Source organism: Ciconia boyciana, chromosome 1 (assembly GCF_034638445.1).
Source record: "Ciconia boyciana chromosome 1, ASM3463844v1, whole genome shotgun sequence".
Classification (NCBI taxonomy): Eukaryota; Metazoa; Chordata; class Aves; order Ciconiiformes; family Ciconiidae; genus Ciconia; species Ciconia boyciana.
Window position 1 is genome coordinate 192,351,323 of NC_132934.1, and position 15,032 is coordinate 192,366,354.

A 15,032-nucleotide genomic window follows, 5' to 3' on the forward strand; every position below is an offset into this window, starting at 1 on the left:
GGTGGGTGGGCTAGCTCAGGCATTCCACAGCCCTGCTCTAAAATAGACTCTGTGCCAGCCTTACCCAGTGCCAAGCTGAGCATGCATGTCTGAGTGCGTGGGAAGGGAGAAAAGGGATTTCCGCCCCTTGACTCCACATACCTTCTCAGAATCTGGCACAGCTTCTCGAGGTCAGTAATACGCCATGGCCAGGCAGGGACTGTTTCCCTAGGGATGTGTGATTACAATCCCGAACACAGGATCTCCAGTCTTGACTTTCCACCCCATTTTACATGAATAAGTGACCACCTCCCAAAGTAATTCTCTCATTCAGCTAATTAATGCTTCAGGCCCTGTTTTACAGCCCACACGCATAGCAGCTCTTATACACAGACACAGTTGCATTGAACAAACATGAGCTGTTTTACATGCAGAACAGCTGAAAAATGTACAAAATACAGTGTCTTCATTAGAAAGAGGGAGAAAAAAATCCATGATCTATGGATTTTATTTATGGATTTAGATCCACAGACTACCATTTCTTTTCAGCTTCATTTCATTCTAGTTTTCTTTTCCACTGAGTTTCTGCCTGATTCTGTGCATTTCATTTCTTGCTCTGCTTCTTTCCCTCCCAAGGCTCTAAACATAGCTCATTTCAACTCATTCTTACACTGTTCTCACATGCTTTACCTGTGTCCTATTAACTTCTCTTCTTAGCTATTTCTGTTTTTTCCACCTGGCAATGAGGTCATTCTTCTGTCATAAGACTTCTAACAAACATATTTTTCCTCCCTCCAGTGGCCATCTATTTCCCTAGCCTTCAGAAAACTTTTAGTCAAATGTTTTCCCTTTTTCTTCCTCCTAAAGGAGCATCACTCAGAGCACCTTGCTGATGTGGATTGAGTTTGTACTTGGTTATTGAGCTATGGACCAAAGACATTCCATAAGAGATGCTGCCAATGTCATTTTTTTTTAATTGGCATTGGCTAATTACACTTACATGGCTTCATCACACTAGTGTAATGACCTGCCTTGATCTGGGAAAAACTTTAGAGTCTGGTATTGTAAAATAAAGAAACAAGCTTAAAATGAAAGACCTTACAGTCTTCTGATACAATATAGAAACACACTAGAAGACTGAAAATACAGAAATGCACACCAGAAAAGGCTTTAAAAATGCTCTCTTGGGGCCCTTGTTCTACCAACTCTCCCATTTTCCTTTAAAGAGGATATGTTTGTTTGCGCATGTGAATGTAGAACTGAGCCTTAAGATGTTAAGCTCTTTGCAGCAGGTATCTTTGTTTCTCTACACAGTCATATTTCCAACCTTCTCTTTAAGAAGACATATATTTTCTTTCTCATTACTTGCCCATTTTATTTTATAACTCTAACTTGTCTGTGTCCTGTTCACTGCTTCCTTCAGAGAATCACAATTATGCCCCCATGATTCTTTCTTCCCTATAAAACTGAGCTTAACCAGTGAAAGATGAGAAAGCATTTCCATCTTGTTCAAGGGACCCAACAGGAGCATTTGTGTCTGACTCTTCCTTGTTTATCTAATCATTTGCTCTAACGAATCATTGCCCATGGCTGTTTACATACAAACAGGTTTTATGAAAAATCACACCCTATTTATGGCAATTTATTAACTGGAAAGAGGCTATCTTAGCTAATTGAATTGTTATGTTTAAAGTGTTTCCTTCAACTCTGGCCAGAAGCAAAGATCCATCAGTAAGCATACTACCTGGTAAACTATTCGTAGCTTAATTTTCTATACCTCTCGTTCAATGAAGAGGCCTGTAAGGGTTTTTGCCTTTTTTCACAGGTGCCACCAGTACTTCTGGACAAGCAGTTTTCAGAATTTACACCGGATATTACACCCATTATTCTGGCTGCCCACACCAACAATTACGAAATCATAAAGCTCCTTGTGCAGAAAGGGGTCTCTGTGCCCAGGCCACATGAAGTCCGCTGTAACTGCGTCGAATGTGTCTCGAGTTCAGATGTGGACAGCCTCCGCCACTCTCGATCCAGACTCAATATCTACAAGGCTCTGGCAAGCCCATCTTTGATTGCTTTGTCCAGTGAGGATCCTTTCCTTACTGCTTTTCAACTGAGCTGGGAGCTGCAGGAACTGAGTAAAGTCGAAAATGAATTTAAGTCGGAGTATGAGGAACTGTCACGGCAATGCAAGCAATTTGCAAAAGATCTCCTGGATCAGACACGGAGTTCCAGGGAATTGGAAATTATTCTTAATTACAGAGATGATAATAGCTTGATAGAAGAACAAAGTGGTAATGATCTTGCAAGATTGAAACTGGCAATTAAGTACCGTCAAAAAGAGGTGAGTGTGCTGGAGCATATTTAAGCATATTTAGTAGTAGTAATGTGATAGATAATAGCCTGAAATACATCCCTTTAACTGAGACAAATTGCTGCTTATCTTTTTTTGTTCTACAAGGTCTCTTCTTTTTTTATATTTTTAATTAGATGAATTTGAGTAGCTGTTATAGTTTGATAGTATCAGAATTTAAAATGTTCTGTTGTAGCACAGATTCAAATAAACTTTTTTTCTTTTGCACCTGAATAGACATAGTCTCCAGTAGTTGTGGTCTGAAGAGCTCTTCAATAATAGGATGAGAAATATATACAGCATACTTCAAATTAACTTTAATTGTGTCTGACAGGAAAAGGAGGCTATGTGTTTAAACACCTCTAAAATACTACAGGTACAAGAGGTTTCTTCAAGAATAGCTATTATAAATAGATACTGAAACATAAGATTAATAGCAATGCATGACTCCCCAAAACTTTGACATTCAGACTCTTTTTCATAAATAATCAAGGTGGAGATACCTGAGTATTGGTTTCCATGACAGTTAAAAATTCATGAGTTTGCTTCACTGATATAGATATTTAATTGGAATCAGAGGATGTCTGCATTTCTTTTAAAAATACTCAAGTTCTTAAACGCATGCAAAAGCAAAAGAATAGACAGAAAAATGAGTTGGGAAGACAGTTCCCCCGATATTTCCAAAACTTCACTTGATCCCTGCTCGTCATCATGTCAGAATGTGTTTTATCATCTCATTTGGAACCTGTACATCCAAAATCAGCTGAACTGTGGAAGTATATAGGCATGACAAATGCCATTAATAATTAAATGTTACTTGTTCATATAAAATATGGCAAAAGCTTAAGAAACTTCTGTGTTATATTGAACTAGTCTATCTATCACTGCTAGTCTATCTATCTAGTTCTGCGAAATATAATAGTAAATGCATTAATATATTAAGTAGGTTAGAAAGGTTTGCAGGAGCAATAACCAAACATAATGATTCTGTTGTCCATTTGAAATACAATTTAGTAATGCTAAGAAGTTATCACGAAGGTAGGGACCTACTGAAGTACTGCTGGAAAAATATCTCAATTGGTCTCTGACTTCATATGTCTTCTCATAAGCATTTTTTCCTTCAGGAAATGTATTGCATAATTTTATATTTGATAGTATAATATTTTAGGCAACATATTCACTGCCTTCGTAAATTATTTTCAGATGGTACTATTCCAGACTTTTCTTAACAACTACTATTTCTATTTCTTGAAGTGCCAATCCTGTCCTACAGTCATTTAAGACATTCTAGCTTGGACTTCTGTTTTCCAAAGGATTCATGCATTGAAATAAAATTCTGACCTCTCATGGTTTTATTTTTTAAACCTAAATACAAAGCTTGAATTTTCTTAATTTGAGATAGAGACAGTGAGAGACATCTGTAGGGTGAAATGTTTTTTATAGTTCCATCTGATTCCCATGCCTAATTAAATTGCAGTAATACAGCTGATTACACTTCATTGATTCTTCGCAATAGCAAACAGTAAAGCAATACTGATTTAGTGCAACAATTCCAAATCAGTGGATCTTTTATATTTTACATATATGTTTCATTTCTATAAATATTTCCCCCTATCCCTACCATTTGAGTCTCCCTGAAGTAAAATCAAGTTTTATTAGATTCTTTTGCTGTGTTCCTAAATGTATTCCCTACTAGATGCTGGAGCAAATAGTTAGACACTGTAACTGATCAGTCATTTTATTTCTGATTATTACAACAATATTCTAGTAAGTACAGCTCCAAGGTCAAGAAACTTACCTCAGGCATAACAAATGCTTGGATTCTGGCTGTCCTGGTGCATATAGATCATGATGAAAACAGATCAGAAGGGTTTCTTGCGTTAAGAATGTTACAGGAGCCAGTGAATCCAGCAGCCTCCAGGGTCTGGGGATTCTTTTGGCCCGGGGAACTGAAGCCCAAGCAGGAGCACCTGGAGACCCTGGGGTCTCTGTCCCAGGCACAAGCATACTGACCAGCCCTGCTTACACAAGACCAGTCCCTTGATTGCCTTCTCCTCTCCATTTTGCGATGCTTGTTCTTCCCTGATCCTTCCCCACCCTTTACCTGTCCCCTAAACATCCCATAATAAATTTTACATAATCCCACAAGACCCCTCTGATGTCCCATAAGAACTCTGAATTTTGCATGAGTCCCATGAACCCTCTCAAACATTCCACAATACTTGTGATAATGTTTTCCCCTCCTTATGATCAGTTACAAAGTTGAGGTTGACCCTCCTCGAGGCCAATGCAGCTGGTCCTCTAATGGCCCATTCGTCAGAGGGTACAGAGTCTTGGCCTTCGTCATTGTCTCTGTTATACCCTGGTTTCTGTGTTGAATTTATCACTTTTCTTGTTGTTTTCTATTTCTGTTATACTAATTAGCCCTTAACCAGATAATTAAATGAACAAATAATTGAATGAACCAGATGCTCTCACATTTCATATACCCTTGCACTACAACTATCCAAGGTAAGCCTGATGGCAAGCAGCAGAGGCAACTTATAAATCTTATTTTAAAAATGGCAGGAAAAAAGTGTGGGCTAGATTTTAACTAGTGCATTAATATATTATTTTGGATTTAACCTGTTTAAAAATACTGGTTTGGGGTGATACATCTGCTTCCTCTGCCCTGTGTGTCTCAACCACCAAGAGTCAGTTCTCCACCAAAGACTTTTCTATTATGACAGAGGCAAACATGGATTTGTGGGTTTTTTATGCTATCAGTTCTAATTATTGTCTTTCTTTCTCCTAACTTGCCTGCTATCCCGCAAAATAATAATAATAATAATAAAAAAACCCAGCCCAAAACCCCCCAGCAAAACAGCAAAACAGATAAGAATGCATTGTCTTCCCTTCTTATGTTACCACCCATCCCTAACATCTCAACCTTTATTCATGCTGTTACTAAAGGACATTGTAATGCTATATTGGGGCTGAGGTCAGAGCTCCATGAATAAGCAATCAGGTCTGGTTGTTCAGAAAATCCAGTCGAAGTCCAGAAATCACAGCTAAAAGTAACAAAATAATGAAAAATTAAGTCACATAGAATAGGAACATGTGTCCTTTTACACTGCTTTTACAATTAATTGCTCAGGAGTTAAAGATTACTTTTTTTCTTTCAAGTTGAAAATAACACCAAAAATTACTAACAGGAATTCCTCTTGGCATTAATAAGCAAGTGAGTATGAAACACATTAGAACTAAACCTTTTAAAGGACTGGAGTCCTTTACAAATCTCAAAGACACAAGATTGGGTAGGACCAGCAGATTGAGGGTAGTTGTGGAAGCAGACAAGTGGATGGTGAAGAATTTTCATTGTGTAAAGAAAGGAAAATTGACAAACATGAGAAAAGGTAATTATCAAGCTGGGAGTTGTTGAGGAGTTTCAAAATGACATAGTGTTTCATCAAATGTAGATCTAGAAATACCTTGTAATGAACAGAGAAAGGCTCTTAAAAGTGAAATGATTAAGCAGCGCTTGGTGTAGTGGTCTGCAAGACCGTGGTACCACCTCTGTATTATCTATGGAAATGAAGAAAGCACATTCATTCTCAGAGCTGTCTGCATTGTTCATGGTCACCAGATTGCCCTTGAAGTGGAATGTCTCCACAAAACAATAAAGTTTATGCCAATTGTATTTGAGGTTCTCCACAGTGAAAGGTGCTTATCTTCTGCATTTCCATTCATTTCACGCTTGCCATAATACTGTGATCCTCATTCATGTACTGTCAAAAGGCATCTCAGTGGTATCAATTCTCAGTCCATGGAGTCATGTCAGAGGGAACCTACTATGTATTGCCAAGGAAGAAACTTCCCTGATAAAACCATCTATCTTCTTTCATTAATAACTAATGAGATTGAAAGAGATTTATAGTTTCAAGTTTACACTGCACAATAATGTCTGGCAAGACTGTGGATAATAACTGTTCTGAGTTAGGTGGTAGAACCAGAGAGTATCTGCCAGCATGTACGTTCTGTGTGCTTACCCACAATTTTTTTTTAGCATACTACATGGGACAGAACACCCAAAGTACCATTTTTTTTTCTGTTCATTTTGCACCACTGATGCTGTTTGATTATAAGCAAAGACACGTTGCTGATGCTTATGGTGCCTGTTTCTGACACCTACTGTTGCCTGGGCTACAACTACCAGCAGACAAGAGAGATTCCCTGAAGTCATGCAACCAGTCTGCATTGGGCACAAACATTTCATTGTCTAATTATCTACTGTATAATATTATCTCAACTAAAGGAGAGTTTGGTTTTATGCAGGCTGTCACTTACAATTTCATTGTGCTGGATTCTAAGCACACAATGAGCAATGAGAAATAGTCTTCTGTTTTCCTGAGCCAAATAAAAATGTTATCTGGTTCAACTGGAGTTTCATTCAAGGATGTAGAAGGGAAATCCCTGATTCCATGTATGATTCATAAGCAGAAGTTATTCTAGCTGTAGTAATAATAATAATAATATGTCATTCTGAGTTTAAGTAATTTGCAAAACCCTGGTGCAACAATGCAATTAAGTAGCAGAGAATAGTAGCAGTCTATAATAATTAGTAGACAGTCATCTTTGCCACTAATTACAAAATGCATGTTCTGTCTCATATATATTGAGAGGTTTTAATAGAGAAATCACAGCAAAACCCCAGTGTTTCTCTCTCTTCAGTTAGCTTTGTTTTAGTTTTGGTTCTGTTTAGGTCTTACGCATATCTCTGCACGTATGTGAAAGAGTGCTTACTAAAATGCTTACCAATTTTCCCATATATGTGAAATAAAGGGGGAGGGGAGATTAATAGACTGAGTCAATATCCTCTGGTTTCACAGTAAGTTTAATTAGTGCAATTTAAATATTTATACTAGTAATTTATATCTCTGTCTGGTCTTGCCCCATACTAACTGGCCCATGTCTTTTAAGCTATAGCTGTATAACCTCAAACATAGTAGCAGGGTGAGGTTATAATTATTGGCGGTATTGTCTCATTTTGCTTTGTTATTAGACATTCTGATATCGACACAGAGGAAATATGAATTTTTAAGGATATAACTGTTAACCTTTCCTCTTTCTATTTTCAAAGGAATAAAGACTAGCTGCTTTTGTTTTGGTTTGTTTTTTTTTCCTTTTTCTTTTCCATTCTTAGTTTACTCTGATCATCTTTCATTTCCTCTTTAAGTACAAGATCATTAGAAAATTTGGAATACTTGATATGAGCAGGATGTAAAGTAGGTTAAATTCTGCACATTTCAGTTTGACACTCTTGAAACATTTTAATAAGCTTTCTTCTGCCGTTATCTTTAAAAACTAAAGTAAATACATAGTTATAGCATCCATGCATGGTTATGTATCATGTTGAGGTGTAGATAAAGAAGCAAGAACTAAATTTGCTAAAAGATACATTCAGGAAGGATATTTTTGCTGATCTTGAATTAACTTTTTCAAAGGATTGATTTAAAACATACAACCATTTCTAAATTTTCTTTTCTCTTTTTAGTACATTTATATCGAGCTGAATAATCAATGTTTACCAAAAATTTGTCTGCTTACCTACTAAAACTCTCCCAAATGCCTCTAGCTGGTCTTGTAACAGTTCGCACTTCCCAGGGGCAGGCCCTGGTTTTCTGAGTTGTTAGCACCTGCAGAGCCTCAACTGGCAACTCAACCTCAACTCTGCCTCTTAGGCAGAGAAAGAGTCAAAGCGGGAGTGGGTTTTAACCATGTAACACAGTTAAAGACATTTAGATGTAATAAGAGTACAGGCTTTATTAATAAGAATTTCAGGGAAAATATATCAGGGAAATCAGCTTCAGACTAGCTAGCTCACTTATTTGCAGACAGACAAGAAGTGAGACAGGACTCCGCCACCGAGGAAACACACATAGAATCATGGATCAAGTGTTTTTAACATAAATCTGTATGTTCCCATAAAACACACGCCAAAGATTACTAATACGAGCAATATCACTAAATTATTAATTGGTTAATTAAATCTTAAATACAATAATATGATATTCACATTTCATAAATTAATTCTTGTTTTCTAGGAAAATAGTGCTGCAGGATAAAAAAAGTTGTTACTGATAATAAAAGCCATCTGTTCGCTCCTGCTCAAAAGAGGACTTGTAAAAATGCAATCACCAGTTCTTCAGTAGTTTTCTATGCGAAACAGAGCCTCAGTGAAATGGAAATGTTTCACAATAATGTCACAAATTCAGTGAAATTTTCAATGAAAACATGTCAAATCATTTCAAATCTGTCATTTCATGTCGATGTCTAAACAATTCATTTCAATAGAGTACAGCATTTTGTTTGACTGCAGTTTCTTCTTACTTCACTTGGACTTTAACATTTTTGACAATGTAATGCTTATATATAATATAATCCATATCATATTATTATAAAAAGCAGTATAAATATGATAGAAAGCAAAAATTATTCCTTATCAAAATTGAGTATCTCAACAATGCCTAGAGAAAATAATTTTAAAGTACTGAAATGAAAAGTTGCCATGTTCTTAGTAATGTTTTTTAATGTTTAAACTGCCATTCTGTTGGGAATGTTGGCTTTTTATTCAGATATGGAATATGAAATAAGTCTGGCAATGCTGGAATTTTCCATAGAGCTCCTCTGGCAGCAATACAGTTTAAAGCCTAAGTAAGTCAAGCTTTATGACTGTCTCAGAGAGTAGAATTTTCCTTTGGAACCACAGATTGATTTTGAGTAATTTTAGTAGCCATTATAATGAATTTCTCATTAAAGTCTTTCAGATGCATAAGCCTGAATTATTTACTCTGCAAGCAGGAATGACTTTGGAAACACAACATCTAAGAATTATCCTGTGTTTAAAAAAAAAAAAAACCACACCTGAAAGATAAACAGAAACACAGCAGCCATGTGTTAGCAAGTCACTGTGTATGTGACTATTTGTCAAAAGACTGGAAATGTGCAGTCAGAAGTCTCCATGTAAAAAATAACAAAACCCCACAAAAAACTGACTCTGATAATATTTGGACATTTTTAACACCAAAGGAAGATGTGTTTAGTCTATGGATCCCATAACTGAGAGGAGTGATGTATGCACGTTTGGGTCCGTGTCTCCAAAAGACCCACTTCTGCAGACTCTCAGCCACAGTATTCAAAAAGTTTGATAAACATTTTTCCAGGCAAGAGCAAGGTACTCTAAAACAGGTCATATGTTTGCTTTGTAAATCATGTAAAAGTCTCTGTGTTTATAGGTAAAGACTCCACAGATTGTTAAATAACATAAATTATGTAAGTAGCTTATCTGCTACACATACTTAAAGTCTTACTCTAATTGGTTATCTATTACCTCAGAACTGAACAAAGTGTAGGTGTCCCTGTGGAAGCTGTACTTACTGCTGCTAGAAAAAAATGTTCTTTAATCACAGGGTGGGAGCACATCTGCTTAATACAGCATTTAATTGTGCCTACATTTTAAATGTGTGGTGAAGCAATCCTCCTAAAGTATGTGAGCAAATTCCTTATACAGTCAAAAGACAGAGGTATGCACAGAGGGAGATCCTGTCTGCTCAAGATAAGACATCTATGTTAACTCCAGAGACATCTCTCCCTGCTCCCTTGGCTGGGTAAGGAAACAGGGCACTTCTTCAATTAGAAGAATTACTTCACTAGGCATTGAAAATGTAGATGCAAGTTAGACAGCTTATTCTGTCAACTGCAATTTCTACCCTGTGGTAACAGAGATTTCAGGTTCCGAAGGCTCAGAGCCCACATAAGGGGAAATGAATCTCAGCACTAACTTTTTAATGATGTCTCAGAAGGCATCCATAGCCTTTGAATGCTATATGCCGCACACAAGTTGCAACCCTCTCATCACAATTCTAGTTAAACTATTCATGAACTGACACCAACGTCTTTTTATTTTGAACACTCGCTAGAAGTAATTAACTCAAGAGGAGGAAACTTGCTGTTAATGAAGTACAGTGGAAATCTCTCATTTCAGTTTCTTTTCTGCATCTTCCTTAAAGGAAATGTTGCTGGGATGTCTGCCTCAAGCAGGAACAACCAATAGTGCATATCCCTAATCAGCAGTGCACAACCTTTCTGTTCAGATGTGACTGGCAGCAACAGAAGTTGGCGTTTGGTTTGAAGGAGTCACTACTAATGCACCTACAAGCTTCCCTACAAACCTGGGTTAGATTTAGCACCATGAGCTGATTTTTTTCTACTTACAATAACAAAACATTTGCTTAGCAAACAAAATTTTAGAGAAAAAAATTTGTAGCAAGGTGAATAAATAAGGTAGTGCACAGGATTTCATTTTGAATGTAAATCTGTAACTATAGGAATTTACAGCCCTCTTTCCTCCCTCCATATACTTGCTGGAGATCTGGCTGTTCTTCCTCCCACCCCTGCAAGAGCACCTAACCCACAGCTCAGGTTAGTTAGTTTTGCTGGGTGATGAGCCCCCGCCTGAGCTGTGGTGGGATTTGCATCTGTCGGCTGCCTCCATTCCTGCCATGGCCTCCATCAGCCATTTCCGACTGCTGCCACCCCCTCCCTTGCGCAGCTCCTCCTTCATGCTCCCCATACCTTCTGCCATAGCTGCACCAGCAGCTATGCTTCACTCCTCACTGCAAGTCATTTTGGCAAAGCCCAAGAGCTTCAGATAATTTGTATTATTTCAGCTCTAGTAACTGCCCTTGTAGCATGAAGAGCTCATACAGGCATCTAACTTGTAGAGGAGTATTTAAGTCCTTTCCATTTTTTCTGTCTTTTGGCTCCCAGGACACTCTTAAGCAACCCCTCCTCTCTCACATATCTTGTAGGAAGCTCTTACACAAAACCTTCTGTCCTGTCCAAGATCTAACCTTTCTGTGCCTGTGCTAGGTGCAATTGGCCTAAAGATCGAGTGATTGCTTAACCAAGGCACATTTGAACATGCTGGCTGAAACTTCTGCATGCTGTTGCAGTGCAAATTTTTCCACTGCTTGGCAGGACTCCTTCAATTAAGACAAACGTTTATTGAACAATAAAACAAGACAGCCAAAGCAAACTTAGGCCTGTCTGCTGATTCTTTTAATCGACCTCCTCTTTGCTCCACCAGATGTCCACAGAGCATTCTTCTCTTCCCTCCTTACCCCTTGTTTTTGCTGTAGGCCTTTAGCTGTCAAGATTAAAATAGTAAAGGGTTTCTTCATCGATTGCTTCCATCAATATGTACATCCATTATCAAACAAAAGATTTATGAGAAAAACAACCTTTTGTTATATGATCTCACTCTTGTGCCTCCAAAGAGATCAGATCTTTATTCAAATTTTTGAGTAGAGTATAAAACTTTCTAAACTTTACAACTCCAGGAATTAAAGTAGAAAAATGAAGAGAGGTGTGGAGTGTGGCCCTGGTATGACAAACAGGAGCTTATGTTTGTGAAAGTCATATAGCTTTCAAGTTTGACTGTTGGCATTTGAACTCCTAGGGTATTTTTCATACTGAAAAGAAAATGTTCACGCAAAACTATTAACAAGTCCTCCTTACAGAGGCACTTGGCTTTCTTCTGCAAATAATAGAATGACATTCTTCCCTACTCTATTCCCTCTTCATCACATCATCCGCAGGCCATCTACTTTGCCATGGTCCAGCAGTGTCTCCCATTCTCCTTTGACCCACTTCCTTCTAGCCCAAGACTTGATAAATTCTGATGCACAGTGGAGGTATCAGAAGTAAGGGAAATTTGCCAGCACTCTGATAACGCTCATTTGAACTTTGAGGTTTCACAATCTATTATTTCATAGTTAGTCCAAATACTAGAATAGCTTTCAGTCAATAGTTTGGATTGAATGAGACAGCTGAGAAAATTAGGAATTCCCTTGGTGGTTATTTGGACACATAAAATATACCGGGAGACTCTATATTCTTTTGATACTGTCTCAATAGCTTTCTCTTGTGATACATTTAAACATCCTTTCTCCTTTTTATTGGCACACTCCAGGAATCTCAGGATCCATATTTATTTCTTTGTCACCCTTTGTCTCCTCTTTTTTCTAACACTCCTTCCCTTGTCTTACTGAATTGCAGAGACTATTGCCCATTGCCCATTCTGTATTGCCCTATCCACAGGGCCAATACCATTACAAATATTCCTCGACCCCATCCACTGCTGCTGATTTTGCCTCCCAAATAGGGATGGTATGGACCCATGGCAGCAGGAGATAGAAGGAGCTTGAGGCTTAGAGACAATCATTCCCAAGGCTGAACACCAGGAGAACAGTGTCCCATACCCATGCAGTCTTACGTGGTTCTGTTGAATCTTGTTTTCCCTAATTAAGTGACTCCATCTTGGGAGATCAAAAGGACTCCTAGGACCAAAAACCCTTGTAAAGACACATAGGTCATGAAAGGAAACTTTTCTTGTTTCCCAGGCTCAGTTACAGAAGAGACAGTATGGTTAAGTAGACAGAACAGTGGATTTTAGTCCTTCCTTTGCCACGAGCTTGCTCAGTGATTTTTGAAAGATGATTGCAAGTTAGATTAAAAAATAAAGTATAGGTATCTGCAGCTTCTGTCTAACTTTGTAAGTATGTAAACTCCCTAATCATTTAAAAATTTCATGGAGTAATCACTTGCGTCGCTATCTGTGCCTGCTGGCTATTCATCCAGTCACTGAAATCCACGTATGTTGAGTTTCCTGGTGCCTTATTCATACCTCGGCCCCAAAAGGATTCCCAAAGGGCGACATGAACTCCTTCCTCTGTCTGAAGGGGTGCTCCCTGAGAGTGCCATAACCATGGAGAGTGCCCCACTTTAGCCTGCCTTGGGTACTGAGATACTGCCTTGTCTCAGTCCTTTCTGATGAAGTTGACAAGTGTGCTTCAGATCAGCTTACAAGGTGAACTTTGGGGCACAGCTAGCCCACAGTCTATACATAGCTTCAACATCAGTTTCCATGTCAGTCCCACTGGGTGGATCTTTGGTCTCTTGTCTTTCCACAAGAAGCCAGTGCTTTGATCTGCGTGCAGCGGTGTGCCTTCAACCACTTACCACCCTCTATTATGTATTGAGATTATAGGATCTTCAGGATATGTTTTGCGGGTTGTTTATGGGTTTTGTGCTGTCCCCAGCACAGTCAGGCCTTAGTTACAGATAGGGCCTTTTTGTGTTACTGTAACCTGTTGAGGGCAGTAATTATGTTGTAAGGCTGACTGCAGCCCCTAGTGATGAAGGGTGAAGTAAATACAGCAGGAATCACTTTTTTTTTTCATTTTTTAAGGCTTGTATTTTACTTGTTTTGTGGATAATGCATTCATGACACTGGCAAAACAAATAATCTAATGGTTCATTTCTGCTTAATGAATGAAACTGACCCAACCTACCTCAGCAGAAAGAGGGTACGGCTAGAGCAGCCCATGGTACTCATTGACTCAGCTTCTGCCTTTGTGTTACTTGATAAAGCTCCTGCTTAGACCTGCCACAGAACTGCTCTATTTCTTATGCTTCAGTGAAATTTTGAGGACTTTTTAAAGTTTGAATCTGCCTAAGAGAATGTCTCCTTGGTCCATGAAAGGGGATTTTTCTTTGTTTGCTTCTGTGAATACAGTATCATCCATTTCTTCACCTTAAAATAAAATCTTATCTTTCTTTTAAAACATGGCAACAAAGTGAAGATTATGCCTTTTGAGGGCAAAACTCTAGATGAAATTGCTGTTGTTAGTTACACCTTCAGTTGTCTGGAAAACAACACATCAATATCAGCTAAGTACTGTTGTGGGGCCTGAAGGAAGAACTGGAAAAAATAAAAGCATGCTGATTTTTTACTGAAAGATTGTGAAAAGCTTGCTAGTTTTGTTGCTTAAATAAATCAGTTTTATTTCATTAATATCGATAATGAATATAATCAGTCTGTCTTCTACTTCTATGTTGCTTAACTTTCCTGGTAATTTCACTTACGTTTACATGGCGCTAGATTTACAGGACCTGACACAACTTAAAACCAGTGCAAAGGCATGCTGAACCAGAATAAAAAGAGGAGAGAACTGAAAACACTTTTTTTTTTAATGGTATTTTTATTAAATTTGGTCTCACAATAATGGAAGTAGACCATTTAGCAAGTTAAACGTGCTGCGTGTTGTGCTTTGCAGACACACTCAGGAACTGATCTCTTTATCTGATATGTATCTGCTTTCAGTTTTCTTGTTTTTGTGCTTAGGCTAATGCTTAGCAAGACCAGGACAAAGAATTGAGATTGCAGACTCATTCTGGCTTGTACACTCCATGTTAGAAGGTGTGTCAGGGATTTAATAGATCAACAGTTTTCCTTTATACAATAACCCATATTTCCTGTGTCATATATCTCAGTCTTGTGCAGATGTCTTGGATATACTTGGGCATCTCAAATGGTACAAGAGATGTAGGAACTGAAACATCTGTAAGGTCTACGTGTTATTTACAGGTAAGCTAGGTGTGTAAGCGCCTGTTGCAGTCAATGGGTCCTGAACAGTGATTCAGCTGAACAGGCACTAGGGATCAACTCAGTTTCCTAAGCACAAGTGTCTAGTGTTATTTGAGATAACCTAAGCTATATGAGATGAATAAACAGAGCTGATAGATATGGCACAATACCTACAGAGGATATGTGCCATTCCAGACCAGGAACCAGAGGCCAGAATACTTCAGGACATCT

The 15,032-nt window shown here is 38.2% G+C and overlaps 1 protein-coding gene across 5 annotated transcripts in view; it reads left to right on the forward strand.

Annotated features, from left to right (window-relative positions):
* Nucleotides 1–15,032, forward strand: part of TRPC4 (transient receptor potential cation channel subfamily C member 4) — a 108,772-nt gene that overhangs the window by 21,172 nt on the left and 72,568 nt on the right. For 4 of the 5 annotated variants that reach the window (XM_072854643.1, XM_072854654.1, XM_072854656.1 and 1 more), the window contains exon 2: nucleotides 1,805–2,323. The exons of the other annotated variant lie outside the window; for it this stretch is intronic. In XM_072854643.1, coding sequence (XP_072710744.1) covers nucleotides 1,805–2,323 — 519 coding nt within the window. The remainder of the gene's footprint in view (nucleotides 1–1,804; nucleotides 2,324–15,032) is intronic. 5 annotated transcript variants of the gene reach the window in all.